Source organism: Anabas testudineus, chromosome 15 (assembly GCF_900324465.2).
Source record: "Anabas testudineus chromosome 15, fAnaTes1.2, whole genome shotgun sequence".
NCBI lineage: Eukaryota > Metazoa > Chordata > Actinopteri > Anabantiformes > Anabantidae > Anabas > Anabas testudineus.
Window position 1 is genome coordinate 21,558,488 of NC_046624.1, and position 15,749 is coordinate 21,574,236.

The following is a 15,749-nucleotide window of genomic DNA, read 5'->3' on the forward strand; positions in this document are numbered from 1 at the left end:
CTTTCTCAAAAAGGAGAAAACTTCACTACAAAAGAGTTTGGTCATAAAGTTCATGTGTGTATTTTTTATGTGTGTTTCATGTATAAATCTTATATTTACAGGCCAGGTGATTACTTTCTATCTTATACATTTAAAATGGCTACCACTTAACACTAGAACTACGACAGACGGGTCAAATGACAATAATATATGGACAGCTGCTTTTATTATGTAAAGACGGTCGTTAGCGGCAATCGTCAGGGTGGGGGCAGATGGGGGGGAGGGTTGTCGCTGACTTAGCACAAGAGGAAGGGAGGCCGGCTGAAGCTCTGCCTCACCAAGACATCTTATGGAGACATCCACACACATCTTCTTCTTCTTCTCCAAAGCGGGATGACAAGTCGTCTTTGGTGTTTTATCCGTTCGTCACATAACACATACATAGAACTAACGAACGGATCCACACAGTGAGACACGGAGCGGGACTGGAGATCTGCATCCTCGACTCTAATCAGGGGAAAAAATGCAGATCTCGGCAACTCAGAGTTGCCAAATATTGCACCCCCCTCCCTTATTAATTGTAGCCTAACACACAAAATGCCATTTGTCATTTGTCCATCTTTTTATTTATTTATTTATTTTAGGCTGAAAGTGAAAATTCATTTACGCAAAAGTGTGATGCACTCAAATCATACCGAAGTTTGCAAATCTTATTATTATTATTATCTAGCAGATATTTTATTAGGTTAAACTTGACTTGACAAAGTATGACACATTAATAACATTCATACATTCACTATTCAGAAGTGGGAAATGTGCAGTGCAGTGTTATGACAAGGTTTCATTGAGGGGCGAGGGGCATGGAAGCTCCGCCCACTTTCATTCAACAGCTGGCGTGGACGTAATGGACCAAATGGTGCGTGACTACAGTCGCGCAAAGGAACACGGCGCTGGCCAGTCTCCGTGTTCTATAACCTGATAGACATGGCAGTGCTTAGGAAAAAAGGCAATGAAGGAGCAAGAGCTTCGAAATCAACCCCCCACGCCTAGTCCTGGAAAAAGAGCTGTGTGCCAGGAGAAGCACTGCTGCACTGTGAACCGCACGACCAAGCGATGCGCTGGTTGCTATAGGTTCACATGTGGACAGTGGATCAAGCAGAATTCATTTTCATGAATAAATCTGTTGCATGAATGTGTGGGTGTCTCCATAAGATGTCTTGGTGAGGCAGAGCTTCAGCGGGCCTCCGTTCCTCTTGTAGTGTGTCAGCGACAACCCTCCCCCCAGCTGCCCCCACCCCGACATGTGCCGTTAACGACCGTCTTTACATATAAAGGCAGCTGTCCACAGGGGGCCAGGTGGTCATTTGACCACACTGCCGGGCTCCTAGGTATGACCAGAAAAGTCAGTAGTCCTAGTGTTAAGTTTGTAAGATGTGGGGGGTCAATTTATGTTTTGAGAATTATTACACATGTAGAGTAAAAAATAGGCTACCATATTTTTCAAATCTAAATACCTGCGACTTTTGTGTTTTGTACCTGTTGTACAATCACTGTGATCAGTTGTAATGCCCACATGTGCATTACAAAAAAAACAATATCCTAATGTAATTGTACTTCTTTCCACTAAAACAAAGGGGAAAACATCAATTTATTGTTATTTATAACTATGATGAGCTTTACCTCGATTTTAATGGTCCGGCCCACTTGACATCAAATTATACTGTATGTGGCCCCTGAACTAAAATGAGTTTGACACCCCTGATCTAACCTGTGTTCTTGCTGTGTACTGTCAGACACTGAAGGTCATCACTGGAGCCAGTAAACACGACCTCCGCAGCGTCGGCAGCAGTCTGCCTCTCTCTGAATCCGGCACTCAGATGATGTTAGAGATCTTCGCCAGCATTGGCTCAGCCACTCCTGAAGGATCCAAAGGCCTTTTGGCAGCTATTCCCACTGCCATCGACCTCATGCTCAAGACTAAAGGGTAATGGACCTTGCACAGTCTCTGGGTTCAGTGTTTTGGTTCCTGTTTATTGATTATTGATTCTGTGCACAGCTGCATGTTGTCGGTGCGTAACGGCCTGCTGGTCATCATCATGCTCATCTCCAACCATAAGAGCCTGGCAGAGCAGCTGGTGGCCTGCGACGTCACCGCCGTCCTTAAAAAGTGTCTGACTCTGTCCAGAGCTGAGACCATGCTGGCCATCATTGCCCTCAACCACATCTCCATGGTGCACAAGCTGGAGAGCAAAGGTACCCCCACAGGAGACCACCTGACTGAGTTGTTAGCACATTGGAGGGAACTAAACAAAAATTTGTGTGTGACCAGGAAATGTGAAGTTATGTCAGTGTCAGTTGCTGGATGCTGAGCTGAATGAGCTGAGATGATCTGTTTGTATCTCCCCTGCAGAGAGTCATGAGCCGCTGGACTTTAAGGACACAGAGCTGCGGATGCTGGTGGTGAGTCTGAAAGAGCTGACGGCCACTAAGGAGGTGATCCAGACTCTAGAGCAGCTGCTCTGTGATGATGCCTCACAGCTGGAGGAGGAACGCAGCCAGGTGTGCACACATTTACCTGCTGATCCTGTTCTCTGTCAGTTTCCTGCTCTCTGGGTTTGACTGCTGTTTCCCATGAATGCAGGGCTAGTCTTTACTTATTTAGGGTTCTTTGTTCAGGTGACCCACAGTCGGGACACATACCAGGATCTGGTTCGTCTGATGGAGCAGCACCGAGCCGACCGGGCTGTCCAACTCTCCATCCTCAGGTACTGACCAACCATAGCCTGCGACCCCTCTGTGACCAATAACCTGTGTAATAGTGATTTGTATCTATGCTATGATGGGCTGTTTGTTTCTGCAGGATCCTGAACAAGTTCCTGGACAACTACCAGGAGGACGTGCTGCCATGGCACGAGAGCATCGAGCCCTGCCTGTCGTCCATGACGGCCTTTATTAACGACAGAGAGGTGAGTAGCTGGCATCCAGGGACAGAAAACCAAAACCCCCCGTTACTGACACACATTAACCTCCCGTGATTGGTCCATCAGGTGGTTCAGCTGTTTATCCGCTTCCTGTACCGTCTGGCGTCTTTGAACAAAGACTACGCTGTGGTGATGTGCCGTCTGGGGACCAAAGAGGCTCTGGTGAAAGCTCTGGACAAACACAGCACCAACCTGCTGCTGGTCACTGAGCTCCGAGACCTGATCACAGACTGTGAGAAGTATGCCAGCCTCTACAAGAAGATGACCACCAGCGTCCTCGCAGGGTGTATCCAGGTAATACCAGTTCACCTAGGTTAAAAAACCATCAGCAAACAGCAGTATCAGGCTGTATCACACAAGAGTAAGTATGAGATGTCAGAAACCGCCTCTGTCTGGCTACTTGAAAACATGTGAAGACTTTTGCAAAGAAGCTCTAAGATTGTTCCTGTGATGGAGTTTGCTTCCTGTCGTTCACTGTCTTCTTTTTGTCTCCTGTCAGATGGTATTGGGTCAGATTGAGGAGCATCGCCGTAGCCATCAACCAATCAACATCCCCTTCTTTGATGTGTTCCTCAGAAACCTCTGCCAAGGTGTTCACATCTAACTGACACTAAGCTTCCACATTTTCAACCACTCGTTACTGTGACCAACACTTTTTTATTTTTGATTTTATTTTTATTATGTGGACTTCTCCTTTCCAGTAAACTACTGCAAATAAAACTTCAGCACTGTGTGACATGAGCTGTACTGGTTTCATTGGTGGTTGTGTGCAGGTTCCAGTGTGGAGCTGAAGGAGGACAAGTGCTGGGAGAAGGTGGAGGTTTCGTCCAATCACCACCGAGCAAACAAACTGACAGACAAGAACCCCAAAACCTACTGGGAGTCCAACGGCTGCACCGGCTCGCACTTCATCAACATCTACATGCACAAAGGAGTCGTCATTAGGTACAAAAACTGCTAGTTAGTAGATTCAAGATTCAGATTCAAAAAGCTTTATTGATCCCAGAAGGAAATTTTTTTGCCTCATTACCATTGTTCTCAAAACAAACAGAAAGAAAAGGAACCACAACCAGGAAAGATCCAACACCAACATAAAGACACAATAACATCAACACAGAAAAACTCAATATATATACAGAATATGTAAAATAGATAAATGAAATTGGGTCAATATATTCACAGCAAGTATATGACAGTTTCACTTCCCCCACCCCTTACAGAGGGGGGAGGAATTGTACAGATTGATGGCCACAGGTAGAAAGGATCTCCTGTGGCGCTCTGTGGAACATTTAATGTTAATAAGTCTTTGGCTGAACGTGCTCCTCTGTCCAACCAACACACTGTGCAGTGGGTGGGAGGGATTGTCCAAGATTTAGAGGAGTTTGGACAGCATCCTCCTCTCAGCCACAACATGTAGAGGGTCCAGCTCCACCCCCAGAACAGAGCCAGCCCTCCTAATCAGCTTATTTAGTCTGTTAGTGTCTGCCACCTTCATGTTGCTGCCCCGGCAGACCACTGCATAAAAGATGACACTGGCCACCACAGACTCATAAAACATCCGCAGCATGGTGCTGCAGACGTTGAAGGACCTGAGCCTTGAAGTACATCCAGCTCTGAGCCTTTGTGTATAATGCTGATAAGTTTTAGGTCCAGTCCAGTTTGTTGTCCAAGTCCACTCCCAGGTATTTGTACTTGGACACGACCTGTATAGAGAGAGGGATGACTCCCAGATTTCCTGAAGTCACCAGCTCCTTTGTTTTATTGATGTTGAGTTCAGATGGTTGAGTCCACACCAGTCCACAAAAACTGTCCACCACTCCACGGTACTCTGTGACATCTCCACCCTTAATACATCCTACAACTGCAGAGTCATCAGAGGACTTTTGAAGTTCTCAGCACCTTTACATTTACATTTAGTCATTTTAGCAGACGCTTTTATCCAAAGCGACTTACATATATCAGTACAATGGTAGGTATTGCCTAAGGACCCCTACTGGAGGTAGGCCACTGCTGGGATTGAACCCCGGTCTCCCACATAGGAGGTGGTGATGTTACCACTACACTAACCAGCACCTCTGCTACAGACCACACTGTTAATATGGGGTTGGTAAGCAAACTGGAGGGGGTCAAGTGAGAGTTTAACCAGAGGTCGGAGGGACTCCAGGATCAGCCTCTCAAAAGCCTTCATGATGTGTGATGTCAGAGCCACTGGTCTGAAGTCATTGAGGACTCTGGGACGTGGCGTCTGGAACAAGGCACGACTTTTTCCACCCTAGAGGAACTCTCTCCAGGTGCAGGCTGAGGTTGAAGATGTGTTGGAGAACAACACATAGCTGAGGAGCACAGGCTTTCAGCACCCTTGCGCGGACTCCATCAGAACCTGCCGCTTTTGTGGGGTGAAGCCTGTTCAGCTCTCTTCTCGCCTGCTCAGCTGAGATTGTTAGGGTTGGTGGCTGAGTCGTGTGGGGGAGGGACTGAGGAGCAGTTGGTCAACTGCAGGGGGCTCTGTGGATCAGCCTGGAATTGATTGAAGAAATTATTCAACTCATTTCCACACAGAAATTGATGTAGTCAGAGATGCAGTCTGTCAGTCCATCAATGTCCTCACCATGAGGTTCACAGAGAGTCTTCCAGTCTGTATCTTCAAAGCAACCCTGCAGGGCAAGGTGTGCCCCCTCTGTCCACCTCTTTACAGTTTTAATGGCAGCAGGCTGCCTCTGAACCAAAGGTGTGTATTGTGGGAGGAGATGTACCAGGTTGTGATCTGACTTTCCCAGAGGGGGGAGGGCAGTGGAGCTGTAGGCATCTTTAACATTAGCATAGAACAGGTCCAATGTCCTTTCCCCCCTGGTGGGACAGCTCACAAACTGGGTAAAGGTAGGAACTTATTGTCCAGTGATCTCACATTGTCAATAATCACAGAGGGGAGATGAGGTTTGAATCTTCTCACCTTCTCTCTGAACATCGCTCTCCTCTGTTCTTTATTTCCTCCTTGTTGTTTTTTGCCTCCTCTACATCCCCTTGTTGTCCTTCTTCTGATTTCCTCTGGAATGTTTAAAGTCCCGGACAAAGTTTGATCCTTTACTCCGACCGTCCTCAGTAAGATCAGCTGATCCCGGGTGTAAACAAAGGAGCTGGCTCCATGGTGATGGAGCAGCTGTTGAGCTCTGGTCTTTCGGATTAGTGAGAGTATGAAACCAAAGGTAAAAACGGAGATAAAAAGTCTCTCGAACAACATGATCTGAGAGGGTAAAACTTAATTTGAAAACTAGCAACTTATCTACACAAAAGGAATAAAAATAATAAGAAAAAATACAGAAAAAGACATCACAAGATCAGAACAACGGTAAATTGGCTGCAGCAATGCTCGCGCCTGCGCACTTCTCAAAAAAGTACTTGTACTAACTACTGGCAGTGCAATTACAGACTTATCATCCTCTGCCATTTACCTCACAGGCAACTGGCCATCCTGGTGGCCAGTGAAGACTCGAGCTACATGCCGGCCCGGATCCTGGTTCTGGGAGGAGACGACCCCACAAACATCAACACAGAACTGAACACAGTGAGTCTTCTCCTCCACTCTGAGATGTTCTGATTCATCAGCAGGCAGAGGAGTGGCTGTCCTGTAGAGTTAGGGTCTTAACCTGAGGACATTGAACACATCACAGCACATGAACTTAGTTTGTATAGAACAGTGTTAGGAAGATCTGATGAATATGAAAAAGTTCAAACAAAACCCCACAAGGCCTCAGGTCACTGGGTGGATGTTTGAATTCAGTGTAACTGGAGAGTCACCTGAGCTCAAGTTAATTTACAAACAAAGTTAGTTTTTGGTATTTGCCGAAAACTGGAAATTTACTGCTTTTGCAGTAATATTTACAGTAGTGTCATTACTGCAGATCTAATCACCCAGCTGTCGCCAGTAGCTGTAATATTGATTACTGACTATTGATTGGATCTTTGAGTTACTGTACTGTAGCCGCCACCCAGTGATTTGTGTATTTTAACTTTAATTCATTCAGAACAAATAAAATATCTTCTGACAGTTATTTGGGGAGAGTCTGTACATTTATTATTATCTTTTAGGATTTCATAGCTTCACTAAAGAAAATGTTTTTCACTCAAACTTATTAATAAATAAACTAATTCAAATACTGAGACTCATCCTTGGTGGTATTTGGACTTTGAGACCCACAGACCGACAGGGCAAGTCAGGTACCACATTTTTACTTTCTGTTCGAATCACATTTCACATCTGAGGCAACTTCTAGAAGACCCATGGACAAATGACAGTTTTTGTTGAATGTTTTTTTACACACATCAAATGTAGTGAAAGAGCAGAACCGACCACCTCAGTCTGACGGGTTCAGGTTTTGAAGTTCTAGGTTTCGGAGTCTGTGAGATCCTGTAGTGGAAAACCGTTTTTTCCCTCCAACCTGCTGTGTCTGTACAGGTGAATGTGACTCCGTCGGCCAATCGTGTGGTTCTGCTGGAGAACATGACCCGGTTCTGGTCTATCATCCAGATCAGGATCAAGAGATGTCAGCAGGTCAGACTCGAATCTCAGCTCTGTTTGTATCAGGTGGAAGACATCCTTTCAGGATCTAACCCTCCCTCTCTCTAACAGGGTGGTATCGACACACGGGTCCACGGTTTCGAGGTTCTGGGTCCAAAGCCCACGTTCTGGCCTGTATTTAAGGAGCAGCTATGTTGTAGAACCTACCTGTTCTACAGCACTAAGGCCCACACCTGGTGTCAGGAGGTGACGGAGGACAAGATGCAGCTGCTGCAGCTCTTTAACAAGTACAAATACTGCATTAATACAGTTAATACTACTACTGTTACTGCAGAACTACAAAAAGTACTAATACTGAAAATAATTACTGTATTTCTGTGTGTTCAGGCTGAACAGCGCACTGAGACACGAGCAGATGTTTGCTGATCGTTTCCTGCCGGACGCAGAAGCAGCTGAAGCTCTGGGACGAACCTGCTGGGAAGCTCTGATCACCCCCATTGTCCACAGCATCACACTTTCAGGTACACAAGTGTGGAGTTCACCTGGGAGCCCGGCCTGGAGCTGGGCCTGAACATTGTCCCTTGGATTTTTTAAAATATCTTCTAATCTGTAAATAAATCTTCATGTTGACGTATTGAGGATCAGCAAATATGCCCTCACAGAAATCTCAAAACAAACCCACACCCTCTCTGTTTGTGTACCCAGAATGCTCAGCGTCCAGCCCTCTATCTTGGCTGCTCAGTGAGTACCTTGACAACGCCGAGTTGGCCCGCCGCTGTAAGACCCGGGCGGCCATCTTCAACTCCAGAGTGAGACGTCTGACACACCTTCTGGTTCACGTGGACACAAGCCGGCTGGACAGTGAGGAGCTGAAACCACCCGTCAAATCAAGTGAGTCCGAAAGTGCATCAGCAACAAATGACAATTCCACTTTATTCAGGTTTTATTCTAGTAATTTATTAATTTGTTTCTAACAAAATACTATAAATACTAAAACTATGAATAATTTGAGCCAGTTGAGATCTGGGAACATGGTGGATCAGATGGAGAATATGTTTGTGAACTTCTCTTCCTAGTTCTGTCTCTGAGAGACTCTTGAGTTTTCAGTGTGTGGCATGTGTCCAGCTTTATGCTTAAATTACCATTTAGAACAAATAGTTGGTTTCATGTATTTAGTTTTATATATAATAGAAATAATGGGGTCTAGGTAATTTATTATAAAAAGATAAACTGCAGGTGTTGATCAAAGCCTGATGTCATCATAATCATTCATCAGCAACATGTGGTGTCACCAAAGTTGGGCCAATTGAGATACCAGTGGTAAATGTAAAACTGATCCATCAGTTTGCTTTGCTTAGCTTAGCATAAGCACTGGAAACAAGGGTAAACAGCTAGCCTAGTCCATCTACAGCATCTCTGATCATCCTAAAATCATAACCCTAACCCTCATGGACATGTTTGATCACATTTGTAGAGTATCATTAGTTTGTTACTGAAGCAGTGTGTTACTTCACTGTGCATGAAGCGGCCTAAAATAAAATAATCAAATGTACTGTGGCTCCCCTTTGCCACATTTTTGGGTTTGTCTGTATGAATCCATTAACATAACAAAGACTAATGTCTCTAACAGACTGATGGAGCAGCAGCGTCTTTTTTAACCTGATAAAATAAAAATGAAATGTTCCTGGTAGAATTATTCTTGTACTTGATGGTCACATCAGCTGGTGATAAAGACGTGCACCTTGTTGAGTGTTTTCAGTTGATTTAAAAAAAATATTTTGTCTCCAGAAGGTCTTAACAGAAGCAAAGAGCTGAAGAGTAAGTAACTGCTGAATTTAGAGGTTCTCTGCTGCATTTTGTTTGTTTCTGCTCTGCTCTGACATTTCATGTGTCCAAATGAGGACAGGAAGTCGTCACAGTGCCTGCTGCTTATTGACCTCTACTTTGCCTAGATCCACAAATCAAACAATGTTTGAGCCAATTGTTGTTTAAGTTTGTTAAATTATTTAAGTACTTAAAAAGTCTTAAAAATTACTGTGACCCTGTTTTTGTTTTTTGTTTTTTTTTTTGCTCAGACATAAATCTAAAAAGTGAAAAATCATCTGAACTGACAGAAACATTTGGCTTCAAACAAACAATCCTGAACTCATCAGGACACGGTTACACTCCATTGTTTTTCTTTCAGTTTCTTATTTTCACTGCTGACTCCTGTTTCCATTGTAGTCGTGACACTGATGTGATTTCTTTCCAGATGGAAATGAGGACAGGACAGAAGCACGGCTTTATATTTACGTTCCTGGCTGCTCTTTTCATTTCTGTCATTTTTCTGGTTGAATTTATCAATAGTGATCGTCATTCTGAAAACCCACCTTTTTACATTTGTCTTGCAGATGGTAAAGAGGGTAAAAACAAAGAAACCACGGCCACATCAACTTCTTCCTCATCTTCCTCAGCCAAGCCCAAAGTGAAGAGCAGCAGCAGCATCGCAGGCATCGCCCTCTGTTGGCAGGGAGTAGTACAGCGTCAGGTAAGACAAACACCTAAAAACTCAGCTTTTTGAATGAGGATCTGTTCATGTCTGTTGGTCTGTCGTGGACTTCCTCTGAGAGAGAATGAATAATGACGTTTATGATAGAAATGATGTGAACCACATCAATGACCCCACCCCCCCACCCCCCTCCCCAGGTAAAGAAGTTTCTGGAGTCAAGCTGCAGTCTGCCAGACTTCGTGGAGCGTTACCGAACTCTGTACCTGCGGCTGAAGAACGCCATGGAAGAGCTGTTTGGACAACAAACTGCCTTTGTCCTCGCCCTTCGACACGGTTTCTCTGCTGCACTGCTGCAGCTCTCCATCCTCAGAGCCATGCACGTGAGTCCTGAAACGGTAGTCTGGTTTGAATCGGGTTGGAAGACACAGTCAGGTTTTTTCTCTGGTTAAATTTTTGTTGCTCTGTACAGTGTGATCAGTGTTTTCGTTGTGTGCAGGTGAGTGAGCGTTTTGCTCAGTACATTGATCAGATGATCCAGGCCAGCGGAGCAGCAGCCGGCAGCGTGGAGACTCTGGAGCGGCTGCAGCAGTTTCTTGAGCCAATGCTCTTCCTGTCGGGTCTGGAGCTCGCCAACACCTTCGAACACTTTTACAGGTCTGAAGATTACAGGACTGGCACAGCCAATCGGAACAGATAGTTACAGAGTAGTAGTGTCTGAGAAGGTTTTTGAACCACAGCAACATGATGCTGGAAGGTAGAATATGAAAGGTCTCTCTCTCTTTCCTCAGGTACTACCTGGGTGACCGACTGCTGGCTCAGGGAAACGTGTGGTTGGAGAGCGCCGTGATCGATCAGATCGGCAGCTGCTTCCCAAGTCGCTTCCCTCAGCAGATGTTGAAGAACCTGAGCGAGTCGGCTGAGCTGCAGCAAGAGTTCCACCTGTACCGACTGCAGCAGCTGGACCGACGCCTGCAGGAACACGACCAGGTCAGCAGAACTTGGAAACATAAATCAGTAAATATTCTACATTCACAAAAACCAGCCATAAACAATGTAGTGATATAAAAGGAAAATTACAGAACTTAATCTTAAACCAGACATGCTCCAGAGTTTAAATCATGTTTTTGATGCAGTTGTTGTTGTTGCTGTAGATGATGGAGGAGGAGTGGCTGGAGTCAGAGGAGGAGGCAGAGCTGCAGGTTCTGGTTCTGTCTCCGCGCTGTTGGGCTGTTTCCTCACTCTGCTTCCTGGACGAACCCACAAAATATTTTCCAGGGGAACTCTGCTCTTACCTGAACCAGTTCACCCAGTTCTACACTCACAGTAAGTCCCAGTCTAATTTAAACCAGTCTTATTCTCTTATAAACCAGAACCAGTCTCTCTGTCAGATACGTAGCCTAGACCGTTTTTTTACCCTTGTGACTTTCATAACAATGGGTTAGCAACAAATACTTATTTTCTACAAATGTATTAGTACTTGTAATAAATAGCTCCCGTATTAAAGTCCAGTCACTTTGGCAACCCTGAACCTCAGACACTTGTGGAGTAACTCTTTAATAGTCTTACTTTTCTCTTAAACCAGGCTTAGGTCAGTTTTATTTACCTCACAAACCAGTTTATTTGTGCTTTACATTCTGTCAGTGGATAGAGCAGATTAAACTGTTGATTGTACCAGCAGACTTTCAGATATGAGTTGTCAGGACTTACTCTTCTCTTGATCCCTACCTGTGTTTCAGGTCAGTCCATTTACGGTCTGAGTCACTCGAAACCTCGCCGGCTGCAGTGGACGTGGCTCGGTCACGCTGAGCTGCAGTTTGGCTGCTGGACGCTGCACGTCTCCACCCTGCAGATGTACATCCTGCTGCAGTTCAACAGCCAGGAGGTAACACTTCCTCACTTAAATGGGCATTCATTCATTCCATGCAGACTGACCATAACCACTACACGTCCGACCCCAGTCCTTAACTTTACAGTGACTGTACTTGTACTTGTAATTCGGGTTTTTGTAACTCTAACTCAGATTCACTGTTTTGTGTCCCTGCAGGAGGTCCGAGTGGACGCTCTGCTTCAGACGACTGGTCTGTCCGCTGCCGTCCTGCTGCACGCTCTGACACCGCTCATCAGAGAGGGAGGACTGCTAACCTGCAGCGAGCCCGGTGAACCCAGCCAGGGTCGGACACATATTCCACACATAACACACCTTCCTGCTATAAATCAGACACACATCAGACTTCAACTAATCTTAGTTCTGTTATAAACCAGACTAATTAAATTTCTCTGCTGTCAGGCGTACTCCAGTTGAACCAGCGGGCTGTGTCTCGCAGTCTAGATGGTGTCCCGGCGTCAGTCCAGCTGCTGCCCAGACAGACGTATCTGAACGTGGACGAAGATGCAGCAGGAACGCTGGAGAGGAAGAGGAATTACATCTACTGTCTGATCGTGCACATCATGAAGCAAGAGAAGGAGATGCACATTGACAACCTCGTCTTCAAGGTTGGACAAATTTTCTTCTTCCAACAAACAATTATCACGTGATAATTGTTTGTTGGATTGTTGTTGTTTTTTAATCCATTAGACACTATAAGGTATATAACCTTAAACACTGTAAAGTGCCTTGAGATGACTTGTGATTTAAATTTAAAATGTCGGCGTTGTTACTATTTCATTACATTTAGCTTCAAATTTAAATAACCGGAAGTCGCATAAAAAGAGTTCATACAAACACAAAAAAGGAACAATAACAACTATGCAAGACCATTAAATACGCAAACCAACAGTATGAGACGAAATAAAATAAAACATTTACAGTCAATATCATGGTCTTGGGGTCTGGTCCTATCGGTGTCTTTCAGGTCCTGGACTCGTGTCAGAAACAGGAAGCGTCTCGGTCTCCAGGAACTGGCCGTTTCAGCTGCAGCACGAGCGACGTGCTCTCCTGCATCATGCACGTCATCAGCAAAGGCTGCATCCGCCGCAACGAGGACAACCCGCACATTGTGGAGTTCCTCCCCGAGGACCCGTCCACGCCACAGAAAGGCCAGGCCCAGTTCTCCTTCAGTCGGACTGAAATCCGGAAGGACCCCGCCGCCACTGACAGCAGAGCCGATATCAGGTGTGAACTCTGACCTCACGCGCGGGGTTCAGTGTGTGCCAGGGTTATTTGGGTTCATTCAGAGACATGAGAAGCTTTTTGTCTTCGATTTCATCTTGATGGAGGAAATAGTCTCAGTGATCAGAGCTTGTCGCTGAGGAATTTAGGGTGTTCATATTGTCAGTCCACAAACAGTTTGAATAACAGTTTTACAAATGAATCACAGCTTGAGTGAGAAAAGAACCATTTTTCCGATCTAAGAACTAAAGGCAAATACTGTGATATATATTTATTCATAATGTTTATGGATTAGTGCACATTCCTCCCAAACATTTGTAAATCTTGTTTTAACATACACTGAGACGGATTTCTCTCTATACGTGATTGAAGAATCCCTCACTTTGTTGTTTTACCTGTTTTTAAAGGACCATACCACAGTTTTATCTCGTCTTAACCCTGAAACCCCCCTTTTTTTTCTATGTTTAGCTTCTTTGACTCTTTAACTCTGTTATTTTACTCAAGAAATTGAGTCAAAAGGTTTAAGATACAATTTCCTCTGTAATTATCACAAGTTTTAAAATGAAATCTGAGTTTATTTTATGGTGAAAATGATTTCCCCAGGATTCTTTTTATTTGACAAAATTTGAACTTCAAACTGCTCAAACGGCAACCAAAATGTAAACGTATCAAAAATAAAAAAGAAATTTTCAACCTTTGAATCCTGCTTATTATTTATTTAAAATATGTAAAACAGGAAACTTTCCCAAACTAATGTGAACACGTTTTTTTTTTTTTTAACACAAGTTACACTTTAAAAGTATTTGTTCAGTGTCGTATTACTACTTTTACTTTTAAGTATCAGTTCTTCAAACTGGGAAAATGATAAAACACAAAATTAGTCAGATTGGGGAAAAAAAACATGAAGACATGAAGTAAGTTTAAACAGATTTTATGTTTTATTCATGTAATTTTCTTTAGTCAGAATGGTTTTATTATTCTTCTTACCCATCAACATGTCATCTCTGAGTGTGCTCACGCTGGATTTATGAATCTTACTTTGAAATACAATTTCAAATGTTATTTAATAAGCAAACTTTGATTAAATGAGTTGCTTTTAATACTGGCAGTCACAGGCTTCAATACCCAGAGGATAAATATGTGGAATTTCTTAATGTTAATATAAAAAATAAAAACTTCTCTTTAAATGCTTCTTGTAAAATAATTTTTTCAAAATAAAAGCCCTCATTGGAAAGATAACCTGCAGTTTGAGTTGGTACATTTCATCACCGGGATCACATATGTCTGGGTTTTTCTTTGCCTGTGTTGCAGTCTGGTTCCAGCACCGCAGCGGTTCGAAGACGGGGTTTTGGATGCGGTTCTGTTCTCAATGGGTCGGACGATGACACAGGAGGAAGTTCGTCAACTTATGCAGAGGACAGTCCAGCAGGTCGGTTTCCAGTTGACACAGCTACAGATCTGTTCAGTAACCTCAAACAGATGTTAAACTCTGTCTCTCTCCCCTCAGGTTGCAGGGACTCTGAGCCTGGACCTGGACCGGGCTGAACACCTACTGATTCACTGTAAGTGGAACGTGGACCTGCTGGTGCAGCGGTACACTGACGACCCGGAGGCCCTGATCGTGGCTGCCGGGCTGAAGTGCCGAAACCCTCAGCCGTCACCAAGCCCTGTCTCTACGTGCCCGGTCTGCCTGGGCCCCCGGAGCCCCACCATGGAGTCGGTCCTGCTGCTCAGCTGCATGCACTACTGCTGCAGGGTCAGTCAGCTCTAATACAGCCTGGGGGTCAGTGTGTGTTGTGTACTGTAATGGTCTAATTATGTGTTTGTGTGTGCTGCAGTCGTGTTGGCAGGAGTACCTGACAGCCCGGATCGAGCAGAACCTGGTCATGAACTGTAACTGCCCAATCACAGACTGTCAGGCTCAGCCCACCTCACACTTCTTCCACAACATCCTCACAGACAAGGACACCATCGCCAAGGTAACGCCCCACTATCCTCTGCTGCCCACAAACGCTGCTGTCAGTGTTCATGAACTAACACGTGTCCCTCCCTCAGTATGAGAACGCCTTGCTCCGAGGTTACGTGGAGTGCTGCTCCAACCTGACGTGGTGCACCAACCCTCAGGGCTGTGATCAGATCCTGTGTAAGGAGAACATGGGCAGCATGGGAACCTGCTCCAAGTGCTGCTGGTCCTCCTGCTTCAGCTGCAACTTTCCAGAGGTCAGAGGTCACACAAGTGTCCGCAACGGACAGAAATCAGTACTTCACAAAGTCCAGGATCAGAATTAGGTTTTATGAACAAGTAGGTTTTCACACAGAGTTTATCTCAGTCATTTGGTCAAAAACTTGAGTAAAGAAAGAAAAACATAAAAACCTTTCGCTACATACCTGCGCTGACATCAGCTAGTTTCTGTGAGACGGGACCTTGTGACCTGGTCCTTGTTTATGGGACCAAGAGCAGTCGAGAGGCAACTGCTAGTTTTGGTTCTGCTGGTGCTCAACCTCTTTGAGAAGGGGGTCGGCCCAGTCCTTTCCCAAGTGTTACAGTTCCCTGGGTCACAATAATACAAAACAAAAGAATATGTAATATAATAATATTAATAATAATAATAACATTATTTTGTTCAGGAAGAAAACTGGTCCTGTTTTCTGCTCGGCTCAAACAATGTCTGTTTC

The 15,749-nt window shown here is 44.7% G+C and overlaps 1 protein-coding gene across 1 annotated transcript in view; it reads left to right on the forward strand.

Annotated features, from left to right (window-relative positions):
• The window catches only part of LOC113159526 (cullin-9), a 35,471-nt gene that overhangs the window by 14,958 nt on the left and 4,764 nt on the right, over nucleotides 1-15,749 (forward strand). The window contains 26 exon segments of the mRNA XM_026356257.1: nucleotides 1,773-1,963; nucleotides 2,036-2,232; nucleotides 2,390-2,538; nucleotides 2,656-2,744; nucleotides 2,840-2,945; nucleotides 3,027-3,254; nucleotides 3,460-3,550; nucleotides 3,734-3,905; nucleotides 6,417-6,522; nucleotides 7,414-7,509; nucleotides 7,588-7,763; nucleotides 7,864-7,997; nucleotides 8,182-8,367; nucleotides 9,867-10,003; nucleotides 10,162-10,344; nucleotides 10,461-10,618; nucleotides 10,753-10,951; nucleotides 11,116-11,287; nucleotides 11,701-11,846; nucleotides 12,009-12,135; nucleotides 12,252-12,457; nucleotides 12,817-13,076; nucleotides 14,385-14,502; nucleotides 14,581-14,829; nucleotides 14,912-15,052; nucleotides 15,129-15,293. Coding sequence (XP_026212042.1) covers nucleotides 1,773-1,963; nucleotides 2,036-2,232; nucleotides 2,390-2,538; nucleotides 2,656-2,744; nucleotides 2,840-2,945; nucleotides 3,027-3,254; nucleotides 3,460-3,550; nucleotides 3,734-3,905; nucleotides 6,417-6,522; nucleotides 7,414-7,509; nucleotides 7,588-7,763; nucleotides 7,864-7,997; nucleotides 8,182-8,367; nucleotides 9,867-10,003; nucleotides 10,162-10,344; nucleotides 10,461-10,618; nucleotides 10,753-10,951; nucleotides 11,116-11,287; nucleotides 11,701-11,846; nucleotides 12,009-12,135; nucleotides 12,252-12,457; nucleotides 12,817-13,076; nucleotides 14,385-14,502; nucleotides 14,581-14,829; nucleotides 14,912-15,052; nucleotides 15,129-15,293 — 4,182 coding nt within the window.